Genomic DNA, 15,774 nt, shown 5'->3' with positions numbered 1-15,774 from the left:
GAAGACAGCAGCACTGTCCGACCTCAAAACATGCACAACAAGCGGGATTTGTGACTCTGTCCTCGATTCTTCAGTCGCTCTGCCGGACGCGCTCGCTTTGTCGCGAGGGTCACCAGTGCAAGCCGTGTGGACGCCCAGAATAGCCTCCCCTGGCTTAGCTAGAGTGAGAGATATTGTGCACGTGGTCAGCCTCTACAATATATACACTGACACTTTACCTCCCAGAGCTTGTCTCGGTCCGCCACGGCCATCCTCAGCCTCCGGAGGGCCCCCGGCCGCGGCGCGGTGCGGCGGCGTCACAAATCCGACGTCAGTTCACCGGGACGCGATCGGGCGATCTGAAGTCCAACTAGGCGTATGGATTGTCCGCCCAGGGCTATCACCTGGACCCCTCAATGGACGCCTGCGGTGCCGCCCCCACGAGGTGTTGTTCACACCTGTCCAACCATTCGTGCAGCAGGAACGCGCTGTGTGTGGCTGGCAGCAAACTCAAATGACGACGGGTTGCAGCCTCGTAGCTCAACGGCAACATTGTGCATGAGGAAGGCTGATAGAAGTATCACCAGCCACACAACCAACAGCTTCTGGAGAGTATGCGGAGCGCAAGCAGCCGGTGATCAAAGGCGTGTTGCTGTCGGTGGCAGATTGCCAGAGGGACGCCGGCGCCTCGGTGCGTGGCTTCGTCACAATTTTCCACCGCTCAACTTGGAGGCAGTGTGTCTAGTAGCGTGCTACACTTATGACGGCGGACCTCACTGGGGCGCCGACGTGCGACGACCGTCTGGGATCGAAAGACGAAACCGCGTCCCAGGAGCTCGTGCAGAGCGCGCTCCGGAGCTCGGTGGCGGGAAATTTGAAGGGAACGTGGTGGCTTCCCACCGCCTCTGTATGTGCCCAATAAAGTACTAACACGACCCTCGGGCAGCAGGGGGTATGTGGCGAGCGCACGGAGGCACAGTTAGGCCGCCGTGATATCGCCCTTCCGGGCACCCCGTTTCGGTAGCCGTTTAGGGGTTAAGGCCCTTGCCCTGCGAATGCGCGCCCCCCCCTAGCTAGGGGTCAGGGCTCTCTAGCCCGTAGCCCGATGCCGATCATCCGGCCCGCTGGATGCGCTTCTCAGCTCACCGGCCCTGGATGTGAGGTTGCCGACTGCACTCCAAGTGCTCCAAGTGCTATTTCCACTTGCCTTTGGGGGAAGCATCCAGTAGCAAGATCCCCCCCCCCCCCCCCTCCAAAGAAAGAAAACAGACATCCCAAACGAGGGGTGGGAGGAGGACAGGGTCCCCACCTGCACGAGCAGGATTTTGGATACCCAACACCTCGGAGATTGATTGCCAATATACGTTGCGTGAATCCGCATGGTTTCACGCGCCTGCTCTGCTGAGGGGAGGGGAGGGGCGGGCTCATAGCGGCGAGTCGAGCTCCTGCCTCTGGCCCCCCGTCGTGCAGTGAGACGTCACGAACGGACGACGTCCAGACATGTTACTTTTCAATCTTGGCATGTAGACTGATTTCCTGTCTGGTATAGCCCCAGCCGACTCCGCGTGAACTCTCGGGGGATCTCGAGTTGCGGCGCTCCCTGCTGCTCGGTGTACGAACTCTGTTCACACCGAGCAGCTGGGAGTGGCTGCGTCTATCGCAGACAGACTGATTTCAGAGTCGCCTTTCCGTTTCAAACCGTCCGGTCCTCGCGCTGTATGTGCGATGCCACATACGGACGGCGAGGCGGTCGCCGACGCGACCGCTGAGTCCGAGCCGCCAGTCGCCCCAACCGAGGAGTCGGATTTCGACGCCGCTGTGGCCGCGCTCCGGATCCGCAAGGACCTCCCGCGTCCACCGTACCCTACGCCGCCAATCCTAGCCGTGTCGACAGCATCGGTCGAGAGCAAAGTGGTTGCGGTTCAGGCCTACATTGAGAAGCTGGGATACAACTTCACCGAGGTCAACTACTTTGATGCGCGTCACACACACCGGCCAATTGCAGCCTAGCCCGTGCTCGCGGCACCGACGCTGGCCGTTGCGGCAGCAGGTGCGCAAGCAGAGACCGATGAGCCGAATCCTGGAGACGGCGCGCGAGATCACGAGGCTGTCCCTCCCGATCAAGTGCGTCGAGGCCGTGTTTTTGGCTGCCTACCTCACCCAGGGCCAGCGCGAGCTCGAGCGTGTGCCGCTTAGCTTCAAGTCGTCGGTCGACGGCCAGACGTGAGTGACACCGGCTAGGGCCATCAGCGCGGTGGCACGGCCACGATGCCACACCTGGTGCAATGAGTAGGTACAAGCACATCGTGCTCGCGCTCAAGCTCAACTCCAAGTGGGGCTGCGTCGGACTCAGCCGGCGGCGCGAGCTCTACTACAAAAAGTTTGGTTATGACTCCCTCGCCGGCCTCGTGCTCGAGTTTCAGCGCTCATACTCCTCCGTGTTCCATTCGCTCAAGCGCGTAAAGGCGGGGCTGCCACTGCCGCATGAGCCGGTTGCGGGCCAGAGATTAGATGCCCGATCCCCTCAGTGCGTCGCCTCTCCTCCCTCCTTGTCCAGCTGCGGCTTCCCACACTCGCGCGCGCATCCGCACCCGCTTAGGCGAGTACGTCTTTTGGGACTACCTGCTGGTGCGCTCCTCCGAGGCGCAGTGCGGGATGGACCGAATTGCCGAACACGGACGGACCGGCCACCGGCTCTATGAGCAGTGGAAGAGCGAGGTCCGTAGGACTCCCGGCCCCCACGGACCGCCGCGGCGCTCGACTGCAGCTGAGGCAAAGGCGCCGGCCTCGGCGGACAAATCAGCAGCGAGGCGACGTGAGGCGGGCGGCGCGAGCGACGGCTCGGAGTCGAGCGACGCGGACGTCGACGGCAGGGGTGGGGAGGCTGTGACGCCCGCGGAGGAGAGACTCGATTGCACGAAGACCGAAGCGCGTGCAACTGTGAGGACCGACCGCGACTTGAGAGCGCAAGGGGAGCGGGGAACGTTTCTCAAGGTGTGATTTTTAGAGCTGGGAGAGCACACGACCTAGGTGCAGTACAGTACAGTGCGACACAACGTACGAGTGTCATAGACAGCCAAAAGAGACGCGCGACCAATGAGAGATCCGACAGAGAGAGGAGACTGGAGAGCACCGGAGAGACGGCGGCAGATTTTTCCGCGTGGTCGCACCAGCCTCGCAGCCTGATGGCTCATGCGCTATGCGCTCCTAGCGCGTGCCGGGTCGCACTCAAGGCGTGACTCCCTCGTACATTGCTACATTGCATGTTTCTCTCTGCTCGTCTGGCAAAGAGGCAGCCCGCCCCGCTCCCTGTCCTACACTGGCGCAGGAGACAGCACCGACAATTTCAGCCCCGTCCCCGATCTCCGCCCTTTCGCCATCCGCTACCGCGCTCTCCGTCTCCGGCAGTGGCTGCACAGGCGCCGAGGCTGGGAGCAGTGTGGCCGGCAGAGGGCCCGCCGCGGGAGGCGCCGCCGCCCAAAGCAGCACGAGATGCGGCCGCGAGCCACCACCTGACCCCGAAGCTGCCACCGGCTTGAAGTCGGCCACGATGCGACGGGCCATTGGAGAAATGTCGCGGTGCAAAGCCTCCGAAAGTGAGGCGCAATGGGCCGTCGCCTCTGTTGCCACCGTCGCTGGGACGTGCCGCTGCTGCTGCGAGTGCGACAGCGCCGGCGAGTGGGTGGCGAGGCGCGTCTCGGCCGCAACCAAACAGTCGACCAGCCGCTGCCTGGGTGCGGGAAAGGTAAAAAGGGTATAGACGATCAATGTGTTTGTCCGCGCGCGAGCGTGTGTGTGTGTGTGTGTGGTGCCTTGAGCTGCGGAGCTGAAGGTCGACGATGTGGGCGCGCCAGTCGACTCGCAGAACGGTCTCGTGCTCCCCACGCGGCACCACGAACCGCTGAATAGCCCGCAGGCCTTCACGCCGCGACTCATCCCCTTGCAGTAGCCACTGCAGCCTGCTACGAGTGAGGGGTGTCGCCGAGACAGAGCAGCCTCGCAGGAAGTACGCGAGGGCGTGCACGTCGTCAGGGCCGGCCCGGCCTTTGGCTCTCCGGCCCATCTCATCGGCCAGCCGCTCGGTGCTCAGGCTGGTGCGGTGCTTGCGCCGCAGCACACCGTCCTTTGCAGAGAAGAACCACTCCACGAGCCCACCGTCCTCGAAGAAAGCAACCTCTGCGATACGCACCGCCGCCCAGGGTGAGCCGCCCGACCGGCCTCGCGACCACAGCGCGCCGAGCGTGGCGCGGTAGCGCGCGGCGAAGTCGTCGCTCGTAATTTGTTGCGGCGGCATCGAGTGCAACGCGTTGACGATGAAGGGCCGCTCTCGAACGTAACGTCATCGTACGATCAAAAAAATCTTCGTAACATCGAAGGCTAGCTCAAAAAATCTTTATTAGTTTGTCTCCCAAGAAACGACAGCAAAAGACAGGAGAGAACGACGAGAGTGGGACGACCGCGAGGTGGCATGAAGGTTGCAGCGAGAATCGGCGAGCGAGGGACTGCGTGCGAACGAAGAGAGATAGGAAGAGGCAGACGCCCAAGGGTGGGCGACGGCTAGCAACACACCTTCCTTCCCGTGAAATCCCTGTGTGGTGGCGGCGTGCCGTCCTCCCATCCCTCCTTTGGGTTGTGCTTTTCTTTCTTTCTTACACAACAGCAAAAGAAAAACGGCTTCGCGCCAGCCGAGTTGGCAGCAATTAAAAGAAGGGCCAAGGGGTTTTGATCTCTGGATCTGTGGGGGGCCGAGCCGCTTCGGGGTGGCGGGCGGGCGGGCGTTTTGAAAAACAGAAAACAGAAAAGGTGTACCCGGGAGGAGGAGATGGGGGAGGGGAGTCACCGCGGTACGATAGCGGACCCGCCGGCGAACCGGAAAGCCGAGGCCGGAGGACCCCGGGGGGGGCTTGGGGTCAGTTGTCGGAGGAGGTGAGAGATGAGCTAACGCGGCCTCTGAGAGTGGAGTCGGGACGTACGGGCTCACCGGGGGAAGGCCAGTCGCAGTGGCAACCGGACCACCGCGACCTTCGACAGGGAGAGCCATGCCTCCCCGAGCCTGGAGAGGAGCCGGCGGAGGGGGGGGGCGAGCCGGGGACGATAGAGAGGCCGCGAGTGCGGGCACGACTCGCCGACCAGGGAGAGCGGGCTCGACCTCCCTGGGAGGGGAGGCGACACGACCCAATGCCGTCGCCCTCGCCCGGGGAGACCTCGGCCGGGCCGTCGACGCCCTCGGAAGCGGTGGAGCCGGGAGAAGCTGGCGGAGATGAAGGGCGGCAGCGGAGGAAGCGACACCAACAACGAGGGAAACGGCCACACCGGCCGTCGCATGACGCTCGTGAGACGAGCAAGAGAACGAATCAAAGGGGGTCGGAACCCTGGGAGGACAGGGGGTGAGCCCTCAGGCGGGGGGTCTACTCAAGTGCCTGCGCGAGTGAGTGTGGAGTGGTGGTGTGACGTGTGAGGCGTGCAGTGTGGTGTTCATTAGCTCCGAGTAGAGGGGGCGTCCTGCAGTTAAGGGGAAACCCGGTACGCGGGGCCAACCCTCGGAGACCCGTGTTTACTTTAAGGCCCTTGCCCTGCGAACGCGCACCCCCCCTAGGGGTCAGGGCTCTCTAGCCCGTAGCCCGATCCCGATCATCCGGCCCGCTGGGTGCGCTTCTGAGCTCCCCGGCCCTGGATGTGAGGTTGCCGACTGCACTCCAAGTGCTCCAAGAAAACAGGAGGGGGCCCGGGGGCCCGGACCCCACTGGGAGTAGAAAATACGCCCAAGGGGGCCCAAGGAGGCGGCGCGGGGAAGCAGCATCAGGTGAGAGCAGGAAGGATGGCGCTTAGGGTCGGCTTTGAACAAGGGTTTCCAGGTTTTAGATCAGTATTGGTGTCGGCACACATCTCCCCACATTGAGGTCAGCGGCGCGCAGTGCCTCTCTCGCAGGCTGATTTTGGCTGTTTTCGAGCTTGTTTTTGTTTTCAGTCTAGGGGGCCCGACCCCCTCAGAGGCGGCGGGCGGGCGCCCACAGATCCAGAGATCAAAAACGCTCGGCCAAGGCGACCAAGTCGGCGTCGAAAGTCGGCGATCCCGCTAGCGCTACGCTCCGAGACAGACAGACGTGAAAGGGCCAAAGTCGTCCCAAAGCATGAAACGCGAGGACGGTATCCAGCACTAACACAACCACTTATCGTCAGAATCCACACGGCGTGTCCGGTGTCCCCCCGGCACCCGGGCGGGCGGCGCGAGGTGGACGGTGAGCGGATCATGGGCCTGCTCCGACCCGTAGTGGATAGACGACAGTGCGTCTTGGGGAGAAAAAAGAGACGAATTTATAGTTCGAGAGCGCCACACCCCGCCTACGCCCAACACGCGCATGAGTGGTCCCGGCGGCCTCGCGTCGCACATCAGACATCATCGATCAGGGAAAAGGAAAACCGCCCGCAAGCACAGATACAGTAAGAGCCCTGCGCCACCGTGTGGCTGACACGCACTGTCAGCTCGTGGCCGCGGGAGGCTGGTTGACCGAGTCGAACGTCGCCTCCACTAGTGTCATTCGCCGCTCGAGCCTCGCAATTTTGCTGTTTAGACTGGCGAGCTTGGTACGCGTCGTGTTCTCTGCGTGCGCGAGGGGAGGCGTCAGCAATGCGGTTCGCAGGGACCTTCGCTCTGCTCTGTGTGTTGAAGTGTGTCGGACGGGGCTGCTAGCGCAGACCAAACTCGTTCAGGAACTGCGCGAGCGACTTGATGCCAAGCTGGATGGACTGCGCAAACTCTCGCTCCTCCCAGTCGCGCTGCACCCCGGTCTCGGGGACGAGCGTAGCGCTGCTGCCCGGCATGCGCCGTCGCTGGGACGCCGAGTAGTGGCAGACCCTCCAAGCCTCAGCTTTTTGTTTTTGTGTGTACGCACAGCGCCCTAGGACGTATTTTCTTCTCAATAACAAGGCTGTGAAATACACATTATGAAGAGATTTTACGTGAAGAGAGATTATAAGTGCTTGTTCACAGAGGGTGTGCGGCGAGTGTGCGGGATGTCTGTGGGCCCGAGAGCGATATGCCATGTCCGCCTTGCGTTGTTTCATAACATCGAAGGCTAAGCTCAAAAACAAAAAGACCGGAGCTTGTACCTTGTTCACACACCTTGTATTGAGAAAAAATTCTCACAACCCCAGGCCCCGAAATCGCTCGCATGTCTTCACATAGGCTGTTCACAGCCTTGTTAGAGAGAGATTTTTAGCAATACCAAACAACTCTAACACTCACACGTCATTTGGGGCCTGGAGCCCTGTCTGTTCACGCGCGCGCGTTGTTTTGTGTTGCCTTGTTATGAGAAGAAAAGAATTCTGGCGCTATGCGCTGGTCTGTGAGAGGTAGGTTGAGGTGCGAGCCCTGAAGTTCACAGACCTTGTTATTGACAAGAAAACTACGGGAATGTACGTAAGAGCCACATACACTGAGAAAATACGTCCTATGGCGCTTTGCGCTGGTCTGTGTGAGAGGTTGAGGTGCGAGCCCTGGAGGCCCTGGGAATGAGGGGAGACTACCCGCGAGCCTAGAAGGCCCGCGCGCAGGGGGGTGGGACATTGAGATTGAACATTTTCTGTTCAGCGTGTGGACCACTTGTCCGATGTCCAGCGTCGGTTCACAGAAAAGTGATTGTACTCGGATCTGCTGCGTGTGGTGGACGACGAAGGAGGAGGCGCTCGCGGCTCGCCGACGCCGCCCCGTACCCGTCCGGTCCGTGTTGGTGCCCGCCGCTTCCTTGGCGAACACGTGGAGGAACTGCTTGGTGGGCGGCGCAATGCCACCCAAAGTTTCCACGAGCACCAGCCGCGTTATGTATTGAGAAAAAAATGTGAACGCACAACCCCAGGCCCCGAAATCGCACAGTACGTCTTCTATCACATACTTGCTGGAGGAATGGTTGGGCAAGTTGTGGGGGACACGAGCCCGGCGTCAACACGACTAACTGACGGATCCGCTCCTGACAGTCGCACGCGCCGCGGCGCGGCGCGTGCGACTGTCTTTGTTTGAAGTTAAAAGTCGAATCAAAGCGGTGTCGGCGTTGTCCCCGATTTTGTCCCACGGGCCACGGACCGCCCGTCCGGCACCGGGGCACCGCTCCGGGACGCACGCCGGCGAAGCACCATCAAGCTGCTGTACGGCCCCGGCATCGCCTTCCCAGGCTTAGCTAGAGTGAGAGATATTGTGCACATGGTTAGTCTCTACAATATATACACTGACACTCTACCTCCCAGAGCTCGTCCCGGTCCGTCACGGCCATCCTCGGCCTCCGGAGGGGCCCCGACCGCAGCGCGTTGCGGCGGCGTCACAAATCCGACCACAGAGCACCGGGACGCGGTCGGGCGATCTGAGGCCCAACTAGGCGTATGCATTGCCCATTCAGGGCTATCACCTGGACCCATCAACAGGCGCCTGTGGCGCCGTGGTCACGAGGTGTTGTTCACACCTGCCCAACCATTCATGCAGCACAGTAGGCTGTTCACAGAAAGGGATTGTCGACGAGGCAGGTTTCCGGACGAGCAAGTTAGCCGCCCCTCCTAGCCAAATTGGTGGCGCGCCCCTTGCTGCCCCGCGTGGGCACTTGAGCGGCAATGGAGCGGGCACCCATGGAGACGGTAAGAAGAAGCCGTCAAACGCAAAGAAGAATGCAACGCGCCAGGCCGCTGCCGCCCAGGCTCGGGCCGAGAGGGAAAAGGCCCTCGACTTTGCTCAGGGCGCAGGGCAGGTTGACGGCGTCTGGTACCTCGACTCCAAGGAACTGAAGCTTGCACTCGACAGGTGGGAGCGGAGGAACGACTCCGACGCAAGCTCTCTCCCACAATCTCTCGCACAATCTCTCGAACCCAGCCAGTCAGTGAGCGCGGCAGTGATGACTGCCCCATCCTCTCCGAAGATTCGTTCACCGGCTTCTTTCTCCGACTGCGCTGAGTGGTAGGGCCCCCAAGGGCCTAGAAATCGCGCCTGCCTCTCCCTTTTCTCCCAGTAAGCTAAAAGTACAAAGTACGTTCCAGAAATCGCACAGACAGTACCAGGTGCAGGTACGTCTTCACATACCTCATGTATCGGAGTCTTTGTTAGTATCGAGGTGTCGTGTGTTGTCCTAGACGAGCTAGTGGGCCTCTTGTCACAACCAAGCTATTTTCTATAGAACTGCCGATTAAAATGCGACCAACAGTACGAACATCCGTCCCGCTTCAAACTAAAGCCGTGTAAGGTCGTGCCGTGCTTATGCAGTTTGTTCAACGATGCCGCTACCGTGCTCAGACTTTGTTCAACGATTCTTCTCTAAGCCTGTGGCAACCTCGCGGCCACTAAACATAGCGATGTGCCCTCGTGCCTGGACTGCCAGTGCCATTTGCACCTTCCCTAGCTCATGCGCTGCCAACTCGTCGCCCTGCGCCGCTGCCTTTTCGAGCCAGCCCTTTGCATCTGCATAGCTCTGCGCCACGCCTTGGCCCTTGCAGTACGACAGTCCGAGATTGCACTGCGCCTCCGTATGCCCCTGCTCGGCGGCCGCGCGGTTCCATCGTGCCGACTCCTTGTAATCGACGGGAGCACCCTCACCGCTCTTGTACGCGCACGCGAGGTTGTACTGGGCCTTCGCGTGGCCTCCTTCGGCGGCGATGCGCAACCACGTGGTGGCTGGCCCGATGCCGATCATCTCATCGCTGCAGCCGAGCCGATACTGCATATCCACATCGCCCGCCGTGGCGGCCGCTTCGTAGCGCCGCAGCGTCGCCATCCCAGTGTCGTTCAGGCCGGCAGCCCGCGCAGCCGCCTCGTCAACGACAGGAAAGCGATTCGCTTCCGGGCGGATGGCCTCGGCGGCGCCCGTGCACTGCTCCTGCTTCTCTGTGAGCCCGCGTTTCCCAGCTTTGGAGCAGGCCTTTTTCACACGACTGAGCGACTCGTCGGCCCAGCCGTCCAGCTTGGTCAGCAGATCGTGCACCTCCTTTGCGGTCGCGCCAGGGTTTGCGAGCTTGAGGACGGCCACGGCATCGATCAATGCCTCCTCGTCCATCGCGTCAGCCATCCTGCACGTGCACGTTGATTCGCGTTGCGGCCTCGCGCCCGTTCCCCGAGCCACACCAGGTTCGTTGTGAAGAGTGGCGCGCCACCCAAGAGCCTAGGTAGGTGCGGATCGGCAAGGCGCAACCAATCTTTTTGCCTTATTATATCATCCTTGGGTTGTGATCTAAGAACTTGAAGGCAACCACGCACCAGGGGGCGCACAGCAGCACGGATAGCCGTTGCTGTCTAGTCCCGTACCACGCGGAATCGGCCCTATCCAGTGCTCAAGTGCTCAAGGTCTCGAGAGTGTATCCTGGCTGTGGTCCCACACCCACTGGTGTCCATCTCAGAGACCGCAGGAGGTCATGAGGGTACCGGAGTGCCAACCCCACAATGCCTAAAAACCCAGCCCAGTACCTGGGTACCCGGGTAGCAGTCCGCACACAGAGCTCTCCGTCTCAGTCTCACTTGATCCCGTGACGAGAGGAGACGCTCGGCGTCCGGGTAGCCGTCGTACTCGACCGCATCCACACGAACCCTCCTCTGCGAACCCAGGATCTCGACATGCGTGCCTATCTCGACGACAGCGTGCCCGGCCAGCCTCGCCGTCGCGTCCAAGCGCAGCCGCTCCACCGCGCCTCCTGCGACTCCGCGGGCTGCCGCAGCACGTAGTGTCGGCCGTACTCCGCCACGCCCACCGCTCACCGTCTCGACCGCCGCCTCGCTTGGCGGAGGGGCTCGACCCGTCGTTCCGTGACCTACCGCGCCAGCGAGGGGCTCCTGGTGCGCCGCCCGTCGGTCGACGCCCTCGCCCCTGCGCTCCACAGCGACAATCCGCTGACCTCCCGAACGGACCGATTCGCCTCCCGAACGGACCGATTCGCCTTCCCCGGCCATGGATGCAAAATCCCAAGCCTCCGTTCCCCCCTCGGACCCCCCTTGGACGCGTCCCTCCCCTGTCCTCTCGACTGCACTCACTCTTTACATACATAAATTCGCGCGACTCGCGGCGAGCCGAGCCAGGCCACGGCGCTCGGCCTGCTGAGAGAAGACCTTCCCGGACGGCAGTGACAATTTACCCGACATCAATCGTCGACGGCAACCTCGAGAACTGCGCCTCCAAAGTCGCCCAGATTCGCCTCTCGCGGCGCGCTGAGTTAGTATCGCCGGTGCGCCAGCCGCGAGCCGGCTCTGCTCCACAGCAGGGCATGCCTGACTGGCTCCTGCTAGCCGTGCGTCCTGGTGGCATCCATTGCCAGCTCAGGTAGCCTCAGGAGGTCGCCTCGCGCACAACTCGGCGCCGCACAGCACCGCTCCGCGTTACTACCAAGTTAGTATCGTCGACCCACAGAGACTGCTCTTCTGTAGGTGGAGCCGACAAACGCCGGCCGGGTCGGCCCCGCCGCCCCCATCGCCGCCGCCGGGGCGGCGGCGGCCTCGGCGGACCATCCGACGCGCCGCGCGCCCGACGGGGAGGTGTTCACCACTCCTGGCTCCTCACCCCGCCACGCCTTCGTGCAGACGCCGTGGCACCCACCTCAGGCGCCGCTCGGACTCGGTTGACGGCCGCCCAAGTGCTTGGCTCGTGCCCAGCCGACCGGCAGGCGATGCCCACTCGCTGCTAGGCTAATCTCGGGCTGTCAAGCGGCGGTGTGGTGCCGTGAAGGGCAGCGGTGCCAAAACTACGACTATTAGTACCGTGCGGGGGCAGTGCATTTAATTCTGTCAAAAATCCAAACGTGCTCCGTGGGACGTATTGGGCTAGGATCATGCGTCCGGGAGGCCCCCCTTGCGTGCCGCAACGACCCACAGTGCTGGTACCACTCTGTTCACGTTCACAGCTCTGAAGTGTGCCATACTACGATGCAGGAGGTAGGCTGCCACAGAGAAGGTATTGTCGACTCGGACGATGTCCGAGCCCACGCTGAATTGCAAGGAGAGGTGCTTCTGCGTGGCCGTCAAACCACGCTCCTCGCTCGCGCAGTGGATGCTCCTCGATGACCACTCGACCAAACCACAGTCACTCGCCCAGTGGTTGCTCTGCCACTGCAAGCCAGAGAAGCGCGTAAACTCGGGCATAGGGGACGTGCCGCAGATTGCATCACTTGCGGGCGCGACGCTCCAGCGAGGCGCGTACTCGCCGACATGGGACACTGATATTTGCCCTCAACATTCCGCCGATGATTTCGCCACCTAAAAGTCTCGAACGCATCTTCATCTCCATAGGCAAACACTCGACCGGCGGTAGCATCCAGACGCTCAAGTGGTCCACTTGGGACCCAGATAGTCGCGTGGCTCACCTGGAGGTCTTCGGTGGCTACGGCGGCTCCTCCCACACAGGACAGTGGACTGAGCCTCCAGGCTGCCTCTGGCGCCTCCTCTTTGCCCCGTGGGTGGCTGCTGCCGGGAGAGCGTCCGTGACACGTTCTCAGCGCATGAGTAGGCTCTTCCTAATCAACCTGGGCCGCTGCTGCGACTACTCGTACCGCTTCGAGTTCTCAGAGGACTAGTGCGCTGCTCACGCTTGCGCTACACAGCCGGCAGCGGTCACCGCCCACTCCCTCCCGCCAACCTCGCAGCCGCCGCGCCGAGATTCTCATTGAGGCGAACCTATGCTGCTGCTGCTGCCTGCCAATCCCGCCCTGCCTCCCCGCCTGGTTCGTTCTGCCGGGCTCGTGCGTCCGCTTCGAGGCGATTCAGGCGGATGAGGGCTCGAATGACGGGACCGACTGGGTACGACAGTCCTCGATATGCGGCGGCGACTTTTCGTACACCTACAACCTCGTCGAAGTGTACCAGGAGGACGGCTCTCCGGGCAGGCCTGCGAGCAACTCGCCAAGCATGACGTGCGCCACTTGCCACTCATGCGAAGCCGTGCCCGGCCGCACCCGCAGGTTTCACGCCGACCTCGCGACATACGCTCCTGCGAGCATGATGATCTCGCGCTGAGGCGGGCGGGTTCCGCGACTTCTCTCCCTCACTTGCTCTTCCGTGCTTCCGAGCGGGTAAATGAAAATGTAGAAATAAAACTGTACGTCAACTGTATGGAGAAAAGGGTAAATAAGCACATTTAGAAATAACATCACGCATGATCATGAGAGTGGCGGCTCGTTGCGCGAACGAAATGGATCAATGATAGCCCATTCTTCGCGTTACGAACCCCCTAGAATGTGGCCCGTAACGAGAAACCCAAGGGACGCAACTGAGGAACAAGGCCAGGCATGGCTTAATCGGATGGGGTTCCCGGCTGATGGGGTCGGGGTGGGTCGGCTTCGTGGGACGGGTACACGGGGATTCAACTAAGACTTAGCTGCCAGCCACCGAAGCAGCATCTCATGCTCAAACGCCTCCTTCTGCGCGCGCCATTTCTCAGTCGCGCGATACTTCACAGTGTACGCCCTCTGACACTCCCAACACTGCGATCTGTACCCATTACCGCAGCGGTTGAAGTCCTCGGTCGACTTCACAGCCTTGCACTTAGTGCACGTCTTAACTGCAGTGCCGTCCATTTCCTATACACATCAGACCCCCCTGAGATTTGATTGAGAACTTGTTGAGCTCGCGAGCTATCACGTGTGTTTCGTCGATCGGCCGTCCCTATAAGTAATCTCAATGAGAATGGGATGTGAATCTCAGGTCCACAGCAATTATGCGCGCCTTTTTTTCACGACGTGAGTTTTTAAATCTCAGACTGCAATTGGGACCTGCCTCTTGACATCCGACCTGCCCACTCTGCTTGTGGTCCTGCCCTGCCGCATACTGCCGCACAACTGCCCTGCCCTGCCCTGCCCGATCCCCTACCTGCCCCGGGTGTGAAACCCACACTGCGCTGCCCTGCCCTGCCCACACTGCCGAGGTGTGAATACCTGCCCGCTCCCGAGGTATCGGAGAAACTTCTGGAGGCCGTATATTGGACACGATGTCTCAAATATGAGGGGTTTTGACTCCTACCGGCTCCTGACGCTATCCCTGGCAGCTCTAATGACCAGGATCAGTAGTCCTATGATAGAGGGTGCCCATGCTAGCGCAGGAACTGCCACACTCGCCCGGACCGTCCCCTTCTGGGTCCGGTTCCGCAGCCCGCGAGAGCCGACAGCGGGGCCGTGCCGCGGGTGCCTACTGCCGAGTGCCGCAAACACTGCGCCGCCCCGCCACCACCTACAGGCTGTCTTGTGTGATGATTGGGATGTCCAAACGCCACCATCTTGGCTCTTGCGACCTCAAACCCGCGAGCTGTATGGGTGGTCCTGACGTCGACAGACGCCCCAGGACCACGGTGAAGCTGAGCCGGAACGCGTCGACAGGTCTCGTCTGAGCCCGTGGCGGTCGCTGGTTGAGTCGCTGTGCACGGGCCGGTACCTCAGGCGTCACCTCCGCAGCCTCAGGTCTCACACTCCATCACCTCCGCCGGGACGCCTTCGGTGGCACGCTCGGCGGCGAGTTTGTGGCAGCTCCACAGCGAGCGCGGCGTCGAGCGTTTTCGGTCTGGTCGGTTCGGCGCACTCCCTGGGTGCCAGGGAGTGCGCCGAACGCGCGAGCGGTGCGTCCTGGCAGCCCGCGCTGGCTGCGGAGCTGCCACAAACTCGAGACTGCTTTTGGGACATTTTCGACGCTTTTGTCCCATATATATACTCGCACAACATGCCGTGCGTCTCACGTGCGCACGGCGCCGCAAGTCGCAAAGAAACAGGGTCAGCACGCGCGCGCTCCGCCGCTCGCTCAATGTGTTTGTGTACTGACTACTGTGTCTACTGATATCACTCTCGTAGGGACTTTTAGCTTACTGGGAGAAAAGGGAGGAGGATTGTGTTCTCTAGGCCCCTAAGGGCCCTACGCGCGGCGTGAGAGCTTGGAAGCGAGCTTTGCACGGCGATCGACGAACTACTCGTAAAGCCAATATGGCAATGCAGGTCAGTCACAGTATCTCAAACCACCGGCGGCGCAGGCAGCAACGCCGGGCCGCGTCGCGCTCTTGCCGATAGTGCCCGCATGAGCGATGCGAGGCCCGGTGACATGAGGGAGAAGGTGGCATGCCGCCCACGGGGCGAAGGCGTCGCCGGCAGTTGGACAGGCGGTGGCACAGCCTCCGGGGGGGCTCGCCAGCCGAACCTGCGCGGAGGGCGGGCCTCAGCTGAGTGTGGCCGGGGCCGGTGGGGGGGGAGAGGTTTGGAGGGTTGCTCCCCCGGCTGGTCGCACCAGTGGCTCGGCTGGTTGGACGCCGCGAAGTTGCTGCTGCTTTCCTCCGCCTCCGCCTCTGTCTTGCCGTCGCCGCGGCCGAAGCGGGCGGAGAGGGCGGCGCGCCTGACCACGTTTCGCCTTGCGTCTGGTCGCGACTACTCGTAGCTATCACGATCGCCACAGAAGGGTGGTGAACTTTCCGAGAAACTTTCTGGGCGCGGGCGACGCGACGACTCGAATCTCGAATGGTGTCTCATATGGTGTGCGAACTGCAAGAGGACGGCGTGGGGTCGTGGGGTGCAGGCGAGGGGAAGGGGGGGAGGGGGGGGGGGGGGGGGGGAGGGGGGGGGGGGCCCCCCCCCCCCGGAGCAAAATTTGGGGGGGGGCCCCCCCAAAAAGACCTTTATCCTGGCCCTTGGGGGGGCGGCGCCCCCCGGTGGGGGGGTGTTTTTCCCCGTTTGCCAAAAAGGAAATGGGTTTTAAAAAGGGGGGCTCCCCTTCAAAAGGGCCACCGCGAAAACCGCGGGGGCGACCAATCCAAGGCTTAATCGGCCCAGAATTTTGCCAAGAAACCCTTGGAGGACCCCCCGAAAAGGGGC

General features: G+C 61.9%; 6 protein-coding genes across 6 annotated transcripts; 3 read left to right on the top strand and 3 right to left on the bottom strand.

Annotated features, from left to right (window-relative positions):
• Positions 1–1,704: 1,704 nt before the first annotated feature.
• EMIHUDRAFT_101049 (hypothetical protein) lies at positions 1,705–2,979 on the top strand (the record flags this gene model as incomplete). Its single annotated transcript, XM_005777018.1, has 4 exons — positions 1,705–1,941; positions 2,030–2,202; positions 2,273–2,607; positions 2,747–2,979. The coding sequence occupies 4 exons, from the start codon at positions 1,705–1,707 to the stop codon at positions 2,977–2,979; spliced, it is 978 nt and encodes a 325-aa protein (XP_005777075.1).
• A 3,479-nt stretch (positions 2,980–6,458) lies between these two features.
• EMIHUDRAFT_206700 (hypothetical protein) lies at positions 6,459–6,801 on the bottom strand (the record flags this gene model as incomplete). Its single annotated transcript, XM_005777017.1, has 2 exons — positions 6,459–6,580; positions 6,678–6,801. The coding sequence occupies 2 exons, from the start codon at positions 6,799–6,801 to the stop codon at positions 6,459–6,461; spliced, it is 246 nt and encodes an 81-aa protein (XP_005777074.1).
• Positions 6,802–9,257: 2,456 nt separating this feature from the next.
• On the bottom strand, positions 9,258–10,019 carry EMIHUDRAFT_101048 (hypothetical protein; the record flags this gene model as incomplete). The annotated part of the gene is made up of 1 exon (XM_005777016.1): positions 9,258–10,019. The coding sequence occupies one exon, from the start codon at positions 10,017–10,019 to the stop codon at positions 9,258–9,260; it is 762 nt and encodes a 253-aa protein (XP_005777073.1).
• Positions 10,020–10,440: 421 nt separating this feature from the next.
• On the bottom strand, positions 10,441–10,955 carry EMIHUDRAFT_435422 (hypothetical protein; the record flags this gene model as incomplete). The annotated part of the gene is made up of 1 exon (XM_005777015.1): positions 10,441–10,955. A coding segment is annotated over one exon (513 nt), but the record flags the coding sequence as incomplete, so codon positions are not given.
• A 432-nt stretch (positions 10,956–11,387) lies between these two features.
• Positions 11,388–11,742, top strand: EMIHUDRAFT_450560 (hypothetical protein; the record flags this gene model as incomplete). The annotated part of the gene is made up of 2 exons (XM_005777014.1): positions 11,388–11,473; positions 11,540–11,742. Coding segments are annotated over 2 exons (174 nt in total), but the record flags the coding sequence as incomplete, so codon positions are not given.
• A 106-nt stretch (positions 11,743–11,848) lies between these two features.
• On the top strand, positions 11,849–13,176 carry EMIHUDRAFT_435421 (hypothetical protein). The gene is made up of 4 exons (XM_005777013.1): positions 11,849–12,368; positions 12,441–12,506; positions 12,577–12,816; positions 12,892–13,176. The coding sequence occupies exons 1-4, from the start codon at positions 12,178–12,180 to the stop codon at positions 12,944–12,946; spliced, it is 552 nt and encodes a 183-aa protein (XP_005777070.1). The 5' UTR covers positions 11,849–12,177; the 3' UTR covers positions 12,947–13,176.
• Positions 13,177–15,774: the final 2,598 nt, after the last annotated feature.

The sequence above is a fragment of the Emiliania huxleyi genome (assembly GCF_000372725.1).
Source record: "Emiliania huxleyi CCMP1516 unplaced genomic scaffold EMIHUscaffold_27, whole genome shotgun sequence".
In the NCBI taxonomy this organism is placed as follows: Eukaryota; Haptophyta; order Isochrysidales; family Noelaerhabdaceae; genus Emiliania; species Emiliania huxleyi.
Note: the sequence above shows the minus strand (reverse complement) of the source record. Positions and strands in the feature narration are given on the sequence as shown.

What these genes read in the sequence shown, in the direction of transcription:
- EMIHUDRAFT_435421 (XM_005777013.1), top strand. Translation starts at nt 12,178, where the DNA reads ATGATTTCGCCACCTAAAAGTCTCGAACGCATCTTCATCTCCATAGGC. An exon ending in GAGCCTCCAGGCTGCCTCTG is followed by an intron (nt 12,369 to 12,440) that starts GCGCCTCCTCTT and finishes GCGCATGAGTAG; the next exon opens with GCTCTTCCTAATCAACCTGG. An exon ending in TTCGAGTTCTCAGAGGACTA is followed by an intron (nt 12,507 to 12,576) that starts GTGCGCTGCTCA and finishes CCAACCTCGCAG; the next exon opens with CCGCCGCGCCGAGATTCTCA.